The sequence below is a fragment of the Callorhinchus milii genome, unplaced genomic scaffold (genome assembly GCF_018977255.1).
Source record: "Callorhinchus milii isolate IMCB2004 unplaced genomic scaffold, IMCB_Cmil_1.0 Scaffold5, whole genome shotgun sequence".
Lineage (NCBI taxonomy): Eukaryota > Metazoa > Chordata > Chondrichthyes > Chimaeriformes > Callorhinchidae > Callorhinchus > Callorhinchus milii.
In genome coordinates this window covers 34,214,586-34,237,375 of record NW_024704746.1, presented here as the reverse complement: position 1 = coordinate 34,237,375, position 22,790 = coordinate 34,214,586, and the positions used below count along the sequence as shown (strand labels likewise).

Here is a 22,790-nt window from a genome sequence, read left to right as displayed (position 1 = left end):
AACAGGCCATTAGGTCCAAGTTGTCTTGCCAGTGTTTATACTCCATATGAGTTTCCAACCCTCTTAATCTTCTCTGTGGTACCCTCTATTCTCTTTCTGTAGGCATTAAGTTTCCTTTTTTATATATATAATATATATATTGATGTGTTTTGCTCTGACCACAGCTTCCAGCAGTGAGTTCCACATTCTCCCCATACAATCGTTAGTTTGTTTCAATCAGGAAAGGCTTTTCCACACCAGATTTTGGTTTCTTTGAATACTTGGCAAGGTGGAAACTATGTTCACACATCTATACAACCATTAACTCCATTGCAGAATAGCCTTGACAGATTGAATGATTTCTACCAGTTTCCATTGTAATTTGTTCCCTGCAAATTCAATTATCAGTTGAACAAATTTCTCTCGACTTTTGATTTTCTTAAACATTGAAATTTCCATTTGGATTGTGTTTAGCAATGTAACCCCCCAACCCACTGAAGAAACATTGAGGTAGATTTACACATTAAAGAAGCTAGAAATGTTTATTGCTAAAAAAAATCTAAGTGCCATGTGGCCATTTTTACTTTACGCTTTGTGTTTTTATGTGTATTTAATGTGTTGTTGCTGCATTCCAATTCACTTTGAAAGCTGGTGCCATGCCTTGTGAATTATATAAACACCACATATGGTAGTGGGTGCACAATACTTTTATTTAAACATTAGATCAACTGTGGTTTGTATATCTTGTAACTCAAGCTTTCTAGAGGATTTATTTTCTCATATTGCCATCTGGCTCTTTGCCAGTTCCTGTGAGTATCTTGAAAAACCTTACCATTGAATATCTTTAAAGCTTTCTTCATTAGTCCTGAAATATTGTATTTCGGCCTCAACATAGAGGGAAAAACTTGATCTAAATAAGCGAATGCCAGGCAGGTTGGAATCCCAATTGTGTGTTTATACACCCGGAAGTGTGCCATATATGCACAATATTAAAAACGTTCTCTTTTTCTAGTTATTGTGGAAAATGATCTAAGAATTGTAGCAGGAACTCTGCTCTGGAGTTCAAATACACTTCTTATGAACCTATTTGTACACTGCATTATATTACAATCCACATTTCAGCTGAACTCACTGCATTTGCAGTCATGTTGTGCAGATTATTGATAAACAGTTGAGAGCTAAAACCCAGTAAGTACTATTATACACTGTATCTGTGTTTTACAACTGAGAATTACATACTCACATATTTAATATAAAGCAATGCAATACATTTGATTTGATATGGCAACTTTATCATGTTTTTGAGATGTCTCAAAGCACTTCACATAATATACTGTAAAGTAAATTGGCTGTATATTTTGTGGGCAAAATAGTGATTAACGTAACATGTACAGTATATAACCCAAAGAGTAACAAACCAGACAAGACCTTGTTCTGAGTAATTTATTCAGCCTCACCTCTTTAGATTTATCAGCATCAACATGGCCTATTCGTACCTAATATTTTGAATATTATTTTAAAAATATTTGTTTTTCAGAGTTCAGGTGTTTAGAAAACATCTCTACCATTTCCACACTCCACCGAGAAATTTCACCTCTAATTTACTCTGTGTAGCAATCTGGAGTATCCAGAATTTGATAAATTGTTGAATTCGGCCTTAACTTTGAAACTGATTTTCTGTAGTTTCTTAAAAGAAGTTAGCGAAAACCGATGTCAAAACTAAAGCGGTATTTAAAAAATTGCTATTCAGGACTCTCTAAAGCATAGAAATTTATAGCACAGACGAAGGCTATTTGATCCATCGTGAAACACTGAACTACATAAATCGAGTAAATCCAAGTGGAATTTCAACCTCCACATGTTTGACAGGATATAAAATTACACCAATTATGCTGGTCTAAATCTAATCTCATAAACTATTCCAACTGCTAAATTTCCTTTTGACTTTAGTCCAGCTACTGTCTAGAATGACATCATCGGACTATTTTTAAAAAGTTCTCTTTCAAACAGAAAATTACCTTTATTGTGTAGTATATAAACCGTTACTGCACTAATTCTCTTTGATCACAAATGAAAGGTATAAAATATTTGACAATTATTTTTATGCTTAATGTAGTAATTCGCGAACAATCCCTATCTGCAGGTGGCGCTGTTATTCTTCAAACACTTCAAGCTAGAAATGACGGACACTTCATTCATCTTAGTTAGTAAATTGTAAATATGAGAGTAGAGAAACAAGGGCAAAGTACACAATCTCAAGCTTATTAAGAAATGTTTAACAAATTGTAAAAATGTTTGACAAGATGGTTGTTTAAAAACATGCTGCAGAAGTAATGTGATAGATGGCTGTTAATAATAACCCCTGCATTTGATATTGTGCCTCAACCCACTTCACAGGATTTTGACATATAGTTTGTTTGGGACAAGTAGTCTGTTTAGGAACCAGTCCAAGTTTGTATTTATTAGAATATTTGTATTGATTGGATATTACAAATATCACTATTTCAGCCATAAAGGAGTTCTACATTTAACACGTATGATTACAGTAGACACCATAAGTCAACTTCTAAGCACACTGCCCATTACAAATCTGTTTTAATTAAAGCAGCTAATACTCTGCCTTGAAACTGAAATCACATTCTTCATGTGTAAAAATACCACTTTAACTACTGTATTTGCATTACATACATTGCTTTATTTTCATGCAACAATTACTATTGTGCTTAAGTAATGCACATTCTGAATATGTATAATAAACCTGTAATTATCATCAGTCTTTTTACTTACAGTATGATCTGATTTGCTGAGTGATCCAATTATAGTTTTTTCAAAGATTGCATCCCAGTCATGGCATCTAGTTACCAAAAACGAGTATTTGTTTTCTAATTTTAAAATTAATAATTAAGGGGTTCATACATAAAAATATCTATATCGAGAGTCACCAATGTTGCCCAGGCATACAGTAAATACACAAAGACACAAAAGGATATGAAATCACTTCCCAGGAGATTTCACCCACATTATTTTAGTCATGTACGTCAGTTATTCTAAAGCAGAAGGTCAGGCTTCCTTGTGTATATCTATTTACTATTTCCTTGGACTGAAATACTGCTGTGTGGAGGTTTCCTGTTGATCTTTGAGTGTGATACCAGTGGAAAATAGAACTGAGATGTATTTATGTCATTTAAAGCACTCAAAACAGGGTGACAAGGGATCCTGTTTTATTAATATATAGATATATAGATGGAAAACAGCTGTATTTTTCACTCTGTAATCCTAACTGTTCAATATATCCCTCTTCAACGAGGTGCACAACACACACTGTAATTTATGTCAGCCTTCACTTAACAGTTTACTGCAGAAGCCCTCTACGTCATTTAATATTTGCAAAATAAAAAATCCCATTAAATCATGACACTGTCATCCTTAGGGGTGGGTAAAGGACTGAGTTGGCTCCAAGGTGACACACGTGGTTGTGCAAATTCAGGATCAAGTGAATTCTCCTTGTGGGACAGTGCTAAACAAAATAAAATAAGAAAAAAATATACCTACAGAAAATGCTATTTTAATAAAATTTTAATTTTTGTTCATCAGATTTAATTTTCTGGATTATAATTATGTACAGCCTCTCAGTTGATAGTTGTATTCAATTAGCCAATGCTTAATGCAGAGAAGATTTCAGTTTGTGCAGCAATAACGTCACTAATAGCATACTTACTCCAGCTCCTGATAATGTCTTTTTTGCCATTAACATTTCGGTTAAAGTGAATCTCTACATAGAAAGAGAAAAGGAACATTTGATGCACAGTTTGGATGTGTTAATCGTAGCAGTTATTTGTTTCTAGCACGCACTAAAAGAAGAAATCATTAAGCAAATGAGTGCTTTTTAAAACAAGATCAATATGATTGGTCCCATGTGGATTTATTCAGTGGATAGCTAAAGATATTGGTCAGAGGAAAATAAATTTCATTAAAACTATTGCTGTCTGAATCCTAATATGCCATCCCCAGACATTAACTACCTACGCCTATGATAGGTTGAAAGCTGTTCAGAGTGTCATGATTTTAGTGCCCGTATGTTTTGGTATCTGTGAATGATTATTTAAGACTTTTTGTTTACAGTTAAACAATGTTTGCTTTGATTTCAAACTGTAGCCAACACTGCCATACTAATGTAGTAGTAAAGAGACTTTGCAGCAAGAACATTCCATCCAAGAATGTGACATGAGCACAATCTATTTCTTCAGAGGATTACATTGCACAACAAGCTGATAAGTCAATTTAACTATGAGAATCATGGGCTACATTTGAGAAATGTTTTCTGCACAAAAGCAAAGAATGTTTTGGATTAGATTGGGATTAAAATAATGTGCTGCACATTACTATAGTGAACAGCAATAATCTGTTTTTATTTTTGTTAAAAACAATCTTAGCAATGGCTCTTTGAACCTTTATAATCGCGTCAAATATCCTGCAGGTTCTATTATTATACTAAACATAATTTGGCAAATGATATAGTATTCTGTGTCACAATATTTCAGTAGAATTAACAGTGCACTGGAAACATCACCAGAGAGTTGAGTTTTTGCTTGGATATTAGATATTCTGCATGATTCTGGCAATACTCAGGGGTTACATTTGTTGAAAATAGATATGACTGTCAGAGCTACATTGTCGATTTTATTCTGTAATGGTTCACATCATCTCGGGAGGAATACAATATTTGATTTCAAAATATCTATGGCAACCCCATGTTAGATATAACAGGATGGGTGGGGTTATAAGCCAATATTGCTAATGACTAAATATAATTATGTTGTCGGTTAGTGATTTAGAATGGGCTCAAGATTGAATGGTGCATTTAATTGAACATCGATTTGCTATTGTGGGGGAAATATGTGACATGCCATAACAGGTGCAGTTAGACATTCAATAATGTTATGCAATATTGGATTTTTTCACTCCTTTCTCCTTAAAGAACAAAGAATGGGTAATATCTTTGTTTTGTTGCAACTGTTGCAAATCAGAAGTCTGTAATATATAGATTTCAAATTGATACAATTCCATCCAGCAGTTACATTCGCTCAATAATATACATTTTGGCACTGGTTTCCCCCCCCACCACCCAAAAAAAATCGACTCCCTCCTTTTTCCACGAAAAGCCCAAGCCTTTTCAGGAGCCAGTCCGCCACTGTGTGACCCCCGAATACTTACAGACAACACAAAATGACCTTGTGGCCTGCATCCTCAAGCGAAGATATTCTCAAGATACTTAACCATGGCAACAAGTCCTTTCACAAAGACAGAGTGACTGTGAGAAAGGAGCAGTGAACTCTGCACCCTTTTTTACGATTAAATTAATCACAGGTAAAAATAGAACTTACACATACTCCTGTGTTTTAACATCTGGTAGTAATCGTATAATGAGGTGCCTTTTGTTTGATCCGAATAGGACATATCGTCAGTTTATTTTATCTATTTCCCATCAAACAACCCCCTCCCTCCCTTGGGGCCATATCTTCTACCACTAGCCCTGAAGAACACGTATTTGTATAGGAAACCTCTCAATCCTTGTATAAAACTGTGAAGACTCGGTATAATTCGAGTGCAGCTAAATCCAGAAGTGACACTCCTGTCGAACTGCTGGAAGGTTAAACCCACAGGAAATCTTAATTGGCTATTTGTAAAGGTTGAGCTCCAAGAAAGAGAGATAATTAAACAGGTGGGAAAACACTAACCACCAACAACAAACACAGAGCGATTCGGAGATCCTCACACTCGGGTGACGTGTTTGTGGCCAAACCTGCGGGCGAGAGTTCAATCTCTTCCCTGTTAATACGAAACACACTTTGAAAAGATAAATGAGTGAACCAAACAAAAAGTGAAAAAATTCAGTCCGGGTCCACCGGATTGTCACCTCTTCCGTCCCTCGGATCAATGTCATGATTTTATTTTTGGAAAGCGCTCTCGAGCCTCACAGTCCAGGCGTTTCATTCCAAATGCAGCACAAAATTACATTCGTATAGCGCCTTTCACATCGGGAGGATGTCCCAAGCCGCTTTGGATGGCACGCCATCGTTTTGATCGGCCGGGTTGCAGGTTCGGCCGTAAGTTCCCTCCCTTCGCGAGAAGGAAACCGCAGGACCGAACGTCCGCCGGAAAGGAAGAAATGAAAAGAGAAGAGAGTTGAACTCAGATTGGAGTGGAGAGCCGGAGAGACGCGTTTACAGTCAGGGGAGGACAGGGCGGAGGGTGGAGTGAAGCTCCATTGTCTCTCCTCCTCCTCCAGCTCCTCCTCCTCCAGCTCCTCCTCCTCCTCCAGCTCCTCCTCCTTCTCCTCCAGCTCCTCCCCCTCACTCCTCCAGCTCCTCCCCCTCCTCCTCCAGCTCCTCCTCCTCCAGCCTCAAACCAGCCAATCCCGGGGCTCCCCGGCCGCCCATTGACACAATTCCGAACCGTTGCCCGGGAAACGAGGCGTGTGAATGGCAGGTTCTCCTGTCAATCACACCCCCACCCCTCCCACCCCTCACCCCCCCCCCTCCCTCCCTGTGTCTCTCCCATCAGGTTGGAGGCTGAGTCACTGGCTGTTGGTGCTGCTGCTGTGTTGCCTATGGGGGGCTGGTGGCTCGTTACAGCTGCACTACACTGCACTACAGGCGTCGGCGTTGGGGGGCTGTGGGCTTTTTAACGCTCTGAAAGTTTCCTCTTCCTAACGTGGCAGGTCAGTCAGCAGGAAAAACAGCTGCTTTAGGGGTGGAGGGGTGGATGGGGGGAGAAGGAAAAGAAAAGTTAGCGTTTGGAAGAAGCCTCTGTGTGTGTGTGTGTGAGTGAGAGAGAGAGAGAGAGTGTGTGTTGGTGAGAAAGAGAGTGTGAGAGAGAGTGTGAGAGAGAGAGTGTGTGTGTGTGAGAGAGAGAGTGTGTGTGAGAGAGTGTGTGAGAGAGAGAGTGTGAGTGTGTGTGAGTGTGTGTGAGTGAGAGAGAGTGTGTGAGAGAGAGTGTGAGTGTGTGTGAGAGTGTGTGTGAGAGAGAGAGAGAGTGTGAGAGAGAGAGAGTGTGTGAGAGCTGTTGATCTAAACGGTATCTAACGCGTGTGGGTGATTTGGTCTCTGGGAGGAAACCATTGAAATACTACAGCAGTGAAGCGAACTCTGGCCATCAACCGAGGCTTGTGGGGGGGGGTGAGGGGGGGTGAGGGGGGGGGTGAGGGAGGGATGGGGGGGGGTGAGGGAGGGATGGGGGGGGGGTGAGGGAGGGGTGGGGGGGTGAGGGAGGGGCTGAGGGAGGGGTGGGGGGGGTGAGGGAGGGGTGGGGGGGGTGAGGGGGGGTGAGGGGGGGGGGGGGGTGAGGGGTGAGGGAGGGGGGTGAGGGGGGGGGTGAGGGGGGGGGGTGAGGGGGGGGTGGGGGCAGCTCTGGAGCTGTTGCTGTTGCACGTTTTGTTTCACCGGCCATGACCTCCCTCTGTAGCTGCTGAGGTTGGAGCCGGTGTGGGGGGTATTAAAAAGTCATTGTGGATTTGCATTCCAGATTGACCAGGTACTTTTGTGATTATTGTGTATTTTTTGGAGGGAGAGGGTTACAGATCCACACCCCCACCCCACACCCCCATCCCACACCCCCACCCAGAAAAAAAAATGCTTTCACGAAGTTGCATAGTGTAAATGTTGAGGCTGAGAATGGTGCGCTATTGATCGCCCCCCTCATCCCCTCTGGAGCTGTCCATGGGGTGTGTTTATCCCCAGGGATCAGACGAGACCCTCTCGGTGGTATTGTTTGAGACCCTCTCGGTGGTATTGTTTGAGACCCTCTCGGTGGTATTGTTTGAGACCCTCTCGGTGGTATTGTCTGTTGGAGATATTGTCTGTTGGTATTGTCTGTTGGAGATATTGTCTGTTGGAGATATTGTCTGTTGGAGATATTGTCTGTTGGTATTGTCTGTTGGTGATATTGTCTGTTGGTATTGTTGGTGATACTGTTTCATGCTAAGGATTCGGATTGCATTTCAGCTGTTAGTTGCACCCATCAAAGTGGATGCCAACAACACCCAGACCAGACAGCAACGTGGATCGCATTTATTTTTTCACCCCCCACCTGGACCCTGTGGATAAAGGAGTACGGATCAGCAACAGAAGCTCGTGAACAATGTCAACTCCCACCAGGTTTAAGAAGGATAAAGAAATCATAACTGAATATGAAACACAAGTGAAAGGTAAGATTGGTGCAATGTGTTGTGATCTCGATTCCTTCCTTGTCGCCCCCCCCCCCCCCACCCCCACCATCACCACTTAACTGTTTGCAATGTTTAGAAAACATGTTTCTGATGTTTAGAAAACACGTTTCTGATTTTTTTTTAAAACGAGAGAGAGAAAGAGTGTTGGAATCGGTCTTTAAAAAGTCCTTTTTCTGCAATTAAACTGCCAAATTTTGCATTCGAATGCAACAAAACCAGAGGGTCATCTGAAGGGGATCTAAGGATGGGGTTGTATAAATGATAAAGAGAGGAGAAAGAGAGGGAGAAGGGTTGGGGGACTTTTATTTGCATTTGAAAGGAAGGCATTGAGTTCAATAGAGAGGCGAAAGGGCGATGGTCCCAATACAGTAGCAACCCATGGATTGATTGGGTTCAGAGGATGGATCTGTTCACTGTAGGTACTTTACACAAAGCTACTCATTTCCAAACCAATTCAACACACGTCTCCCCTCCTTCTCCTCCTCCTCCTACCCTCCCCTCCATACAAAAAAATATTCAGTAAACAATCCCTGCTTGTTCTTCCTTTTCTCTTAAATGTCAGGAAGAATAACCCTGAGAGCGATCCTGCTAAAATTAAACGGTGACAAAAATAAAATGCTTTGATTTACTGCGCAGACAACGGTTGCTCAGGGTCCTCGTAGAACTGTCATGCATAATTCTGAGCTATCAGAAGTAACCGTGGAAGGATTCTGGTGAGATATAAATGCCTAGGTTTGGCAGCGATCCAGCAAACTTCGCCTGTCAGCCGAGTGAGTGCAAGGCAGTGATAGTTTTGCTCATTCTGTTGCAGTAGGGCTGTTAACCCATTTCTTGGTCACTCAGTCCACCACTGTTTGTGGGACGCTGCTGTGCGCAATTGGCTCCCGTGTTTTGCCCACAAAATATACAGTCAAGTCACTTTACAGTATTTTCCGTGAAGCGCTTTGAGACGTCTTGAAGACGTGATAAGGTGCTATATCAAATGCAAGGATTATTGTTAGTGTGAACCTGTGCAGTGCTTCACTGCTGTACTAGAGCCCCAGATCTGTGTTGATGTATGATCGTGATTTTTTTGCTTGCTTCTGGTGGAGGCTTGTGTATAAATAAAATTTGTGCCTCCTCTGAATCACCTAGAGTTGGAGCTCCTTAAATGTACATAAATAAGTTTAAACTAAAATAGTCGGGGTTAGTAATGCATGAGTAACAGGTTTGGCAAAGTTAATGGAGTAAAGATTTACTGAAGTAACAGGAATTTGTGCTACATGTAAGTGGAACAAAACTTACAGGAAATGCTGATGCCATAAGAATGAAGTATAGCAAGTTTTCATCCACTTGTCAATCTTTTTTCTTGCTTTTTTATTAAAATATTTACTTTAGACTGATTGTATATCTTATTGACTGATATATAATATATGTCTGTGTATATATATATATGCATATGATTAATAGCCCAATTATACTACACTTTTAAATCATTGCTGCCAAGTGTAGAGCAACTATGTTTTCAACTAGTTGGTCTGACATTAGTTTTTTAGGCTCCAGGAGATGATTTATTAACTAAATCATCTACAAATTGATCATATAAATAGAGCCTGCGGAATCCCATCACGCCTGGAAGTGATATTGTATCTTCCAAAAGAGTATCTGGAGTGTAAAAATATTTTGGCGGTTTTCTTTCTTTATAGATTTTTTTTGGACATGAAGGCACAGACCACTGGTAATTTTAAAATGATAATACTCACCAAGGATTTTAAAACTGAGACTATCAAGTATTTTTCTTGTTTTCCCACCCCCCCCTCCAACTACAATCATCATAACCATCAACAAAAAGTACTATTAAAGTCATCAATGATCAATGGCCATTCAGACATTAAAAATATCCTGCATGGATTAAGTTCCACGGTGCTGGAATTTAATCCATGCAGATTGTTTTCACTGAATTTAGGGAGAAGTAGGACATGTGTCCCTGCGGTCCTCAATTTGGGACATTGCATAAATTTGGCTGTGTGGCATTTCTATTGCATTGAGGTCATTCTGTCCTACTTCTATTTATAAATTGGGGATAGTTTGTAATTTTGTACAGAAATAGTATCCTTTGGTTTCTTGCAAGTGACAAGAACTGTACTAGTTACGTCAACATACTGATACATTTTACTGATCCAAAAATGTGTGGATTAAAATGTAAATTTTAAATGGATTTGAGAATAATATTTATAACGCAGGTAGCTTTACTGTAGACACAATAAGAAAAACAATCTGACGTACAGAGCCACTGTAAACACTATTAGCTGGATGCAGGGAGTCGACTTCCAGGAAGTGATGATTAAATCTCATTGAGGAATTGAGTACAATGGGAAAATGGACACATGTGGCTGCGTATTTCATCCTAATTCTATTGGAGTTGTAGTGATTCACATTTTTTCTGGTAATCCATTCAGTGAAAATGACTCACCGTTTGTGCGTTTGCTTGAAAGAATTGAATAAGCACTAAGTAATGTCAGTTCGCAATCAAGCCATGACCCTTTACAGTCAAATGCTAGAAGGTACTAATGGTGGAGTGTGGGGGGGAGCAGAATCCAATAATCTGGTAAGTCTGCCCCTCCGGAGAGAGAGACACATTCTCTGTCAGTATCACATTATCTAGTAGAGAGGACAATTTTCCTTGCCGTCACCCAATATCCCTTGCTCAGACTCTCCACTCAAGCATTGGTTCAGACTTGGCTTTGCTGAGTGACTTGATGTTGCTGTACAGATAGTGCAGCACTGGACTCCCACAGTAATTATTGGCAAAATCAGCACTGTCCCAGCTGGTTAAGGTTGGCCAGTACTACCATCACCGTGTCATTCAGATCTGATCTTGGGTTTAATCTGTTTCCCAACAATATCATATTGTAAACTTTAATAAAATTGGTCCTTCTCCCCTCCCCCCGACCCCAGCTCGGGTCTGAAATGCTGTACATTGTCCAGCACCTTGGGACATCCTCCCAACGTGAAAGGCACTATACAAATGTAATCTTGTTGTTGCTTCACTTCATGGCTGTTTGTCAGATATTGCAATGCCAAACTGGCTGCAGTTTTTCACTATCTATACACTGTTACCACACTTTCCACTAAATCTTGTGAAGTGCTTTGAGATGTCCCGACAAGATATTAAGATGCTATATCAGAATGCAAGGATTACTATTAATATTTCTCCCCATCTCTCGTATTTAGTGGATTGGGTATCTATATCTGATTGAAGAATTTTAGCATGATTGAAAACTAGCAATAAAAATGTATTTTTATCATGTAATGCCATGGAATGGTGGGATTGGGTTGGGCTCATGCCTGAAATTCTCCATCTCGTAAATTACTAAAATCAGTTGGAGGTTACTGAGATGAGCACTGAATTAAGGTAAAGTGTTTTCTGGGGGTCCTGGTTAAATTGATCTTTCATCCCTGGCTATGGGAGATCATTGTGTGCAAGTTGGCTGCTGCATTTGACAGTAAATACGCAGTCACTGCATTTACTGTGAAGTGCTTTGGTAAGGTGTTATGTCAAATACAATGGTTATTGTTGTTATAATTTACTTACATAATTATATACATAAGCAGGGTGTATCTCTCCTGGGAAATAGTTTGCACAGCATTTCATACAAAGCGAAATTTCCATGCAATCTGCATATGTAGAATTCTGTCTTGTTTTGAATAGTGTTGAAGCATGCCAATGGCTGTTTGTCAGATAATGATCCTTAATATTTGGTACAGTGCGGGATGGAGGGGGGGAATGGCTCAAAGTACTTCACAGGATATAATGTAAAGTGCAATGATTATGTGTTTTGTGGGCGAATGTGCATAGCAAAGTCCCACAAACAGCCATGAACTAAATGACTATATACGGCTGAACAAAGAAAATTGTAAGGGTATGAAAGCAAGGTCGTTGCCCATTTTCATTCTTGCTAAAATGATGCTGTTACGTTTTTGAGCATCGAGAATGTTGTATTTAGACCATATCTAGCTCATGAAGGGTGTACCATATTCACATTGTATGTTCATTGTCAGTGAATTGACCAAGTAAATCTGGGTCTTTTGGTATGGCATTGCAAGTCTAGCGGCAGATGACAGCAAGTGCTTGTGAAGCTTGTTCTGCAGTCGGTGAATAGATCAGCTTAACAAGACAAATAGCAAATTGTGTTTTTTTTATTCATAAAAGCTGCGTCAGTAGTACTCTTCTGCCATGAATTATCACTGTAGTTTTAATCATAGTGCTTTTTTCACTGCACTATGACATGGACCATTAATTAGAGACAATAATCTGTTCGTTGGCCTGAACAGGCTGCTTTTTCATAGTGGCCAAGAAGCATTTTTACACACACAGTACATCCTTGCCTAGTTCTTCATAGTTGACAAAGACATGTCTTGGGAATTGATTTGAATGTACGATGCTTCAAATCAAATTTCTGTTCAATAGCATTTGGAGTTTCATCTGATAACAATAAAAAAAACTATTCGACGTAGATCAGTAGGAAATATAACCATTCCATTTGCAAAATGAATACTAATTTGCTTGGGGCTCTATCTTACATCACAGTCTAATGGCCCTTTGGATCTTTGTATGGAAATGCTAATAAAATCAATATTAATGGCCGTGCTTTTGTGAAACCCAGTTCCACTAGCACTGGGAAAATGGCCTGTCTGTTGGGGCATTTTATAGTATTAATACTGTTTTTAAAAGGTGGTTTTGTATATTTGGATTCTTGCATTCCTGTGGTTAAATCCAACTCGTTTTAAATTGCACAAAGCCTGAAATGAGGTGGCAACGGTACCTGAATGCTACCAGCAAGACTGCCTGAATCCATTCCTCCCTCCAGTATAGTTTCAGCAGCGCTTCTCTGTATGGAGCTTCCCTCCTGATTGTTGTAACAAAAACAATTGAAATAAAGTCTGCATTTTTCCTCCACAACTGGAGTTGTGCACAGGCATTTGCCCAACAAAGAGACCAGCCCTTTCTGAACAATTAATATAAATCACAAGCCTTCATGCTTTTGTTACACTTGCAGGACCAGCTAGCTACTATCTCGTAAAAATGCAAAGAATGTGGTGCAAGTATTGTTAAAAATAGGGAGTTTTTATTTCATCCTCAGAATGAGCTTAATAATTATACATTTAAAACTTAGGTTGCAATACTAGCGAGTATAACTATTTTAATACACAGTGTCTATAGTTTCTCAGCAATACTGTAAAAGGTTTTTAATTATTTTAAAGAAAATAATAATCATTGCATTTGATATATGATATAATGCCTTATCACGTCTTCGAGATGTCTCAAAGCATACATGTGAACAATTTACGTATAAAAATAATTAATTGAGAAACAAACACGAATTGGCATCTTGATAAATTTTGCCTGTCTTTATTTGGGAAGTTTTGTTAATCTGCCTGAAGAAATGGCTGGCATCAATGCTGCTGTTGATTTCAGTAGGAGAATACCAATATTAATGCCATGCTCTTCTATTTTATACGTTACACCACAGGCTGCACAATCAAAAGTTGGGTGTTAGTGTGGTGCAATACATACTTTTCTACTGTTCTGAAACATCGATTATAGTTTGGATTCTGCGCTATCATCTTTCCTTGGCAGGTTTTTGGCCATTGCTGAGCAATTCTCTTTAGAGCTCTGAATATAAAACTGCAGCGAGTGCGCAAAGTAGAGGAAGCATATATGCTTGTAAGGTAATATGCACTTTTTATAAATGAGTACAGAAATACTCACCCTGGACTGTAATCCATACACATACTCAGCTCCTATTAACCCTGAAAGCCAAAGCCCTAACCTGTAGGGTGGTCCTAGCTGGACAAGCAGTGGGAAAACATGCCATACAGTGCCATCAATGGCAAGCTATGCAGTTTTAGCTGGTTAGACTCCAGCAGTATCCCAACGCTCACTATTTGAGGTCCCCAATCCTTGGATCTTGCCAACCTGCACCTAATACTTTCCGGAATTAGGTAAGCAGTATGGTTCCCTCCAGAGAGAGAGAGTACGCATTCGATTCCAACAATTTATCTTTGGAATTTCCATGTGTAGATGGGATTCATGTAATTCTCAGTTTGGTTTATATACTCTTAACCATGGTGATGGGTTTCCACGTGTATCAGACACCCAGCTGACTCCACCCCAAAAAAAATCCATACACACATTATACACTCTGGTAATTTAATAATCAAATTTTCTGCCCTTGATCTGAGGTCTGCTGCAATTATTTTCTGCAAGCTTCTTGTTTCATTACAAAAGGATGATTCAAATATTTGAAACCATAACCCATAAACAACGTGTAAAGGAATATTTTTGTTGGAATGCTGATAATAAAAATAATTCTCCACATTGGACATGTAAATGGCCTGTGATTGAAAGGGGGTAAATTCAGAACAAATCTGCGGAAACTACTTCAGTGAGCGAGTAGTAAACGTACGGAACAGGCTCCCTAGGGGGACAGTTGAAGCCGAAAATGTAATTTGTTTCAAGAGTAAATTAGATAGATTTCTGCTAGAAAATACTATCTCAGTATACAGTATATAGTTTGGGACACAACATGTCGAAGCGACTGCCAGGATGGTGTTCTTATCTGTACTCTTGCAATACAATTTATATTTATATAAATTTATATATATTTACCTCTCACGTCAGGAGGATGCACTCTTGCAGTGTAGAGCAGCCAAATATGATTAGATGTGGATTTCAGATCTCATCAGGTGACTATAATTCCACATTTTGTCTCTGATTGTGGGCATCAAATACTCCCTGACCTGGTTTAGCATGACCAGAAGATGTGTAAAGCTTTTTTCTGGAGTAACCCATCCCAAATAAAGCATCCCATTCTTGAAGTCTGTGAGTTTTCCTACTTCTGCCACCTACCATACTTGCCACCTCCATATATTCATGCTTTCAATAATTCTTCAGTGCCTTAGTTATCTGCATCAGTGAGTTGAAACACGTGATGTATTGTCCTCATAGCAACCTTGGTGGTACTGATGATATATGCAATTGCTGTTGCCATCTGTACTCATTTAGTGGTTGTGCAGTCCAATAAACCAAGTGGTTTCATACACGACATGTTTTCCTCCTGCGCCTTTTTAGGCAATATTGAAAAATGCCTGGGGTTGTGGAATAGAATGGAGCAAAAGAAGGGAATGAGAACCTAACTGGCTTGACTTCACTGTTGAACAATGAAATTGTAACAGAAAAATCATTGTGATGATGTAGCACTTGTAGAAGTTGATCAGCTTTTGTGTCAGATTGTCATTAATTTTTACTTTCCATCATTGGAATTTCTCTCCTCTCCTAAAGTTGCTAATGTATATCAGTTCCACGAACTATTCAATGATGTGGCTATTCTCCGTGTGTGACTAGAATAGTGTCAGCAGTGTATTTGACTGAGAGGGTATTATGGTCAAGCCTGATCCCATCCGTGATTGATGTGCATACACACCCTCTAGCTGGGGTCACTGAATAATGGTTGAGAAGAGAAAAGTGGCTGATCTTCCCATCTATATCACAGGGCCTTTGAGTTTAATTGGAGTGCTGTTTCTGTCATCGCATCTGAGACCTCTTGCTAATTAACTAAAGCAAGAGCAGCTTAAGTACTGCTCTAGTGTACTACAGCTTGTTGCCCAGTTTTTTCTGCCTTCAATTATTTTTCTGTCAAATCAACAGTGGAATAAAGTGACAGTCCTGACATCTCACTCACTGATAACGACAAGTTGACAGAAGGAGATTTGACCATAAAATTCGATTTAAAAAAAAGACTGTAGCTTTCCAGCAACTTTACAGAAATGAATTTTATTTTCTTGAATTTAGAGTGTAAATGGTATGTTGCAACTTTCTTTGTAACATTTGGTGGAACTCTTGGTCTGTATTTATGTAAATAAAATTTGGTTCAGGCTGAAATTGACAAGGAATGTTGCCCTTTAGGTGTCATTTATTGCCAAAATAACTGAATAAGCACAGTATTTTGTAATACTGTTTCCCAGCAAAATGTTGTCTTGTAGCTATAGTATTATGATTGCCTCTATAGAGGATAAAACATTAGGATGGATTTGCTTCATATGTTGATACATTTTTGAATTGTAGCATCTGTAAGTTTGAACTGAATCCTGTCCCCTAATGTGGCTAATTATTCACAACACATCAGAGCCTGTACGTTCTATGTTTTTTAAGCATTTATAACTGTCACGTGAATGGTATTGAATGATGGGTACATTATCCACACGGCAATTGTCATTAGTGTGGATGTGGTGTAGAGGTGCAATCTTGGGAACTGGCCTTCAATGCAATCCATCTCAGACTTTAATCCTGTTTCAGTGTCTCAATAGTGTTGTTACTAGTCTGTAGTCTATATCTAATAGAAAATACTTATCATTACAAACGATAGCAACTACTTTTATTAACTATGCTGGACATTCTTACTAAAGATCCAGTCCCTACAGATCTCTCACCTGAAGGTTTTAAGAGTTTACACAATTACTATAATTTACAGTAAATTCCGTGAAGCAATTTGAGATGTCCTGGTGTGAAAGGCACTATTGTATATGAAGTGTAAGGGTTCTTTTTTAATTCATTTTTTTGAAAGCTATCTAAGCATATACAACACACAGTTTGGATCTTTTCAAGTGCTCATTCAAACCCGTGTGTATGCACTGAACACCTAAGAGCTAGAGACAGGATGTCACTGTAAAGCAATGAATATTAATATTGTATAACAGCAACATGCTGGCATCTATTTGAATACCGTTAGCATTCATTTGCCACAGTTTATTTGTGGTTGCCAAATACTGCTTTACATAATGTGTGGTTGAACTCAGACTAATTGGGGATTAATGGACTTTTTGAGAAATATTGCTTGAAGCACCAGTTACAGAAATACAACGTGAAAAATGTTGCTTTAATGGCAGCTTTAATGCTTGAGCATATACAAGGTCAAAGGAAATAGATCATTTAATTGCGTGCAGTTGAAATGCAGTCAACTACAAATGAAGAATAATTCAGACTAATTTTATCACCATTTTCAAAATCTTATTCTCACCATAGTGTAATTTTGCCCTGTACTTACAATTATTTGAGTACTGAATCCAGCCAAATCAACAGGAGTCTATTCAGCATTTTGCCAGCAGACATTTGGTTAGCCCCTGATTAGAGAGGAGTTTTTGTTTTATCATTTGCATCTTACTGTATCTCCACGTATAATCCTTCAGATATTCATGGCCCAATGTACATCATTGTGTAGCTGGCATCACGCATTGTGATTCCAGGTAATAAAGTGCCCTTGTGCCTACCTCCTGTTCGTTTTATTTGTGAGGATGTGTTTCATTCAGATCCATTGGCCAGCTGTTGACCAAAGTGCAGATAAAAGAAAATTCTTCTGAGTTGAGCTTTTCATAGTTTTGACCTCCTGACCCAGGTAGACTTGTACTTCGGCAAATCAAGAATGAAAAGTCTTTCCTGTCGAAACAGGGTCTGAGGCCTACAATTCCCAAAGGCAGCTCAAATCTGCTCTTCTCAGCTCAGTGTGATGAGATTAGAAAGGAACAAATAAAGCAGCTGTTCCTATTTGGATTTTGCAATTATTTTAAAACTCTTTCCAATACAAAGTTTCAGTTTTGAGTCAAAGAACTCTCATTTCAAATTTGAGTCAGTTCTTAATTGAAAAAAATAAGCAATTGATATATTATTGAATATTAATGAAATGCACATGCTATTATCCTTTTGGGCGTATTCAAAGGAAAAACATGCAATTATATTTAATGGTTTTGACTATTACATTTTATTGGCCCAGTAAAACAAATGTTTTTTTTCTTCAATTTTGATTTTTGTGAGTACAGTATTATGATTGTTTTTATGAGTTTGTTACTGTACCCTGCTGAAGTCATGTTGATCTTTGAGACTAACTAATGGGAAATTAATTGCAGTATAGACAGCTGCCTGTAAATCTGCAGATTCCTGAGACAAGCATGGAATTCTGATACACAAACTACTTCAGTTATGTGCTACTAAATATGTGGAGCCTCCTGATCCTAGATATAAAATGTTGGTTATCATTGCTCAATAGATAAAATGCTCACGTTGGCAGGAAATTTGCAAATTGATAGTCCTTTTGAAAATTTAGAAGAAGAAAAGTGTTTTTTCACCGTATCTTGCCAATAAAATTCTCCAGCTGAATTAGTCATTCTCCTTGTGGTTGGGTGTGAGATCTTGCTGTGCACAAAATGAATTCCACATTTGCCTAGAAAAACAGTAACTACATTTAACTGGTGTACACCTGTGGCCAAGTGAGTTCAGACACAACTAGTTTCATTCTGCAATTTCCTGATGTAATTATCAGAAATAAAACATTAATTGAAGGCAACTTAAATGTTCCCTTGCAGCTGAGAATTATGCAAAGGGTATACAAGTCAATGCGTACTTTTTGAGGACAGATCTGATGCTGATTAATGTTCCTGCAGTATTAAAGCTGTTTGCTTGTTAAAAGAAATTGCGTTTTCTATCGTGATGCCTTTTTCAAGTGTATTAATTATTTTTCAAGCATTGATGTTGATAGTTTGGATATCATAATGTGCGTTGTTTCTTTTGTATTGGTGTAAAGGTACTAAATTGAATCCTCTTGGGAGGAGGTGGGTTAGAAACCAGATCTTAAAAATAGATTGTTTTTTAAATGTGGTACTTTTCTCCTTTCTCGTTTGTGAATCAAGGAATAACTTACACTCAGATCTGTAAAGCTGTTTGATATCATCTATTGGTATACTACATCTCAGTGCTATATTAATTCCACATAGTCATGTGACCTTAAACACCCTGGCAATGTGTGAATATTATCCAAGATCCCCATGTTACTCACTCTTTCTGGATGACGAGTCTATTTTTCCTGGATTACTGCGGCATCAGGAATCCTGCATCCATTGTACAACTTATAATCTTCTGTTCATTGCTACACATATGCCTACAGCCCAATTTAATTTAACCCCAATTTAGACATTCAAATATTTTTAAATCGCGTTTAAGATCATGACTACATTATAGTATTTCTTAAGATAATTTCCCCCCCTTCTTTCCACAGTGTACCTAGCATTAGTCCTTGATGGTGTCTTCTATTGCAGCCAAGTGAAAGTTTAGCAAACACATTTTACTGCCCTCTTAAGTCTTGTAAATACTGCATATCCCCCAGTCGAGCCGAGTGACAGAAAATCATTATTGTTTTTTACAGTCAGTATTAAACCAAGATCACGTTTTTCTGTGTGTAATTGAAATTGATCTAAAGGGCTGCAGCTGAAATATAAACCAGCAATTTCTGCCTGGAATATATGGTGAAACACTAAACCACACTATTTTGGGTGCTGCATCCTTTATTTGTAGCTGCAGCTCGTGCAATTGCAGTGAGGATGACTTGTTACAAAGCACATTGAGACAAAACTGATTTTAACTTCAATACCTTGAATTTGATTGTTTGAAAAACTATAACAAAAACTGATACAGAGGCTTTCGTGTCAGGAGTGTGTCTCAAAGTGCCTTCTAGATGTCTCAAAGCACTTCACAGAATACACTGTAAAGTGACTGTATATTTGTGGGAAAAATGTAGCAGCCAATTGCCCACAGCAGTGTCCCACAAACAATCTTGGGTTGAAGTGACCAATTTATTATGCGATTGGATAGTCCTTATGGCAGGTATTGAATGAGTTAGGGGATGAGGGCCCAGCTTGCAGTTCCAGAGAGCAAATACAGACTGGCTGAATATGGAAGGCAGAAGATATGAAATTTGAAAAATGAACCATCTTTGTTTACATAGTTCCTTATTTCTTGCTCTTTATGTGACTTGTACTTCAATGAATTTATTTGCAGGTTTCTTTATATTTACTGAAGTTGCACGTCCCATTGCAGGTTCACTTCATACTAACACGAATGTATTTATTTTAGTTGGTGCGTTAAGACCTGGAGCTTTTGTTTTCTGTCAAACATTTGCAAAGATGACTAGGGCACATGTACTTCCCCTGGGTTTTAGTGTGGGCACTGCATGGAAGTTCTATTCAGTTCTAGTATATTTGAGTGGCTTGCGCTTTAGTTTTAACAACACACTTGTGGTTATACTGTATCTCCTATGTTTTATTTTTACCGTCATCGCTATCATTCATTCCCGGACCAAGCTGAGGGTGTCAAACAGTTGAAAGCTGCCATGTCGATGCCTCTTTCTACCACTCACCACCAGTCTGTGCCCTCCTCAAATAATCAAAAAAGCATGTTGCTTTAAAAATGCGTTGCTGTTTCTTTTGACCCTCTCTCCTGTTTGCTCTGTCTGCAATACAATCACCCCGGTCAATAACTCTGCCTGTCTGCCCGCATTCTGGAGTGAAGAGATCACCATGTGCAGGAGGCCCTACTGTTTGCATTGCTTGCAATAGACTAAATCAACGCTATATTGAAATACACAGTGTATTCAGCTTAGTGATCCATGCTGGGTAAAATATTTTAATTCCTTCTCTGGTGTGGTGTAAATGTGATGCGTATCTCAGGAATGGTGTGTGAGGCACACTCTCAGTTCTGGTCCCTGGTCTTGTGAATATTGATCCCAGTCTCGTTCACTTTGTTTTCCCACAAACCACTACTTCCTATTATATATCCTACACATGACACCTTTTGGCAGCTCAATGGGTTTCCCAGAAAGTCTCTGGACATTACTGCCTTCTAGTTGCTGTGAGCTTTCTGTTGCAGATTTTTTTATTTGTAAGTAAAGGTCAGCCTGATGATAACATCATGCTAGCTCTGGAATAGTTTATTCTTTACCACAGTCTGAGTGCTGCATAAAAAAAGTACTGATTTCAGAATGTACGTTCACAGAAGGGTGGTTGGAGATGCATGAATTTTAACTGACAAAATTAAAACTGCAGTGTACAAAATGAACCTTTTATGATCCTGAAACTGAAAACCTGGGTTTCAAACCTAAATTTCCATGTACTGTACTTAATTGTATTACTTACATTGCCTCTTCTCATGCCTTTCCTCGATAATCATTCCCAACCATACTCAGTGTACAGGATTTATATATTTAAAAAACAATCTACACGTTTAATATTCAATTCTTACCAATATGTCTCTTATAATGTAAGTGGGTTTTATAATTTTTCCCCAGATATTGTTTCTTAATAATAAAATCTAATGCTTGCCTTGAGGAGCATGGTGACTGGTTAGGTTCCACCTTTTGCAGAATTCTGCTCAAGAGCATCGTTTTGCATTCGTTTTGCAAGTGAAAAAGAGCATTTGAAGTCTTGTGGTTTAATAATGTTCAGTATGTTACTTTATAAAGGTTGTTATTCATAGAGTAGAAAACGTGCGTGTTTATAAAACAATATACCATGAAATTGTCTTCTCAGTCCTTTCATTCCTTTGGCATTTTCCAAACAGATGAGACTCGATTTGTTAGCTTTAAAAATAGTAGCTCTTTTGAAGATTTTTGTGTGTTTTCAAACAAGTTTCAATGAAGAATGTGGGCTAATGTTCAAGGATGAGTGGGAGAACAAAGCAGCAGTTTTCATCAAGGCTTTTGTTCAGTATTGATGGTCTTTGTGTTAGAGCAAATAGACAGTATCTATGTGTGCTATAAGCTATACTTTGTGTATAGTATTTGAGCAATTGAACAGAACTACTGTCAGAAAGGAATTTTCTGTCATGGTCCCCATTGTGGTCTTCGGTTAGAGGTGCTTTTTTGCCAAAAAGAGAAACCTTTGAACTGGATTAGAAAAGCAGAAAATGTTTTCCCTTAAGGGTCTCTGACTATAATGAGATGATATGCATGTGGGTATCTTTTGACTAAAGTATCCCTTTGAAAGAGAAAAAATATCAGATGTTGGAAACCTGAGCTAGTCATGTGAACAGTTGTCGAATGGCCCTAAAGCCCTATTCAGGGTATGAAGGTACATAAACAATTCTGTAGTTAGCAATAGTAAGGATTAGAATGTATTTACATTACAAACAAATCTCCAGACTTCCTCCTCCCCTTCTCAGTTGCCTTTTATCTGTGTTTTCCCATTTTAAATTGCCATTCTTCAAGCATCCTCATCTTGACTGGCAAACAGGCAAAAATGTCTGCGGCACATTTCATGTCAATGGTATTCTTGACAACTGCATTCACAAAGAACGATTAAGCAGGTGGGCCAAGGCAGGAAAGATGTGTTCATTTGTGGATTAATGCAGTGCTCTACATCCTAGAGCCGGAAGAGACAAACAATGTGAAGGTGGAAAAGGATTCAAGAGATGAATATTAATCATTACTGGAAGCTTCAGTCAGTGTGAAGCTGTCATCAACAAAGCTAATTGAGTATTAGGCTGTGTCTCGAGGGCCATTGAATATAATACTGATTTTATATGATACATCCACTGACAACTGCACAACTGTCATCCTTTAATTCCTCCATGTAAATAGCAGCAGAATTTAGAGTAAAATTGACTTATCCAATTCCTTCTCTCAACATTAGCTGCTGCACAGAGAGCACAATAGTATAAATGTGTGTCAGCCTGGCTCAGTGGCAACACTCTCACGTCTGAGCCAAAAGGCTGTGGGATTAA

At 38.8% G+C, this 22,790-nt stretch overlaps 1 protein-coding gene across 1 annotated transcript in view; it reads left to right on the top strand.

Moving 5' to 3' along the window:
* Window positions 1-7,378: 7,378 nt before the first annotated feature.
* Window positions 7,379-22,790, top strand: part of srgap1a (SLIT-ROBO Rho GTPase activating protein 1a) — a 105,577-nt gene continuing 90,165 nt past the window's right edge. Inside the window, 2 exon segments of the mRNA XM_042335139.1 lie at window positions 7,379-7,512; window positions 7,983-8,185. Coding sequence (XP_042191073.1) covers window positions 8,119-8,185 — 67 coding nt within the window. The 5' untranslated portion in view covers window positions 7,379-7,512; window positions 7,983-8,118.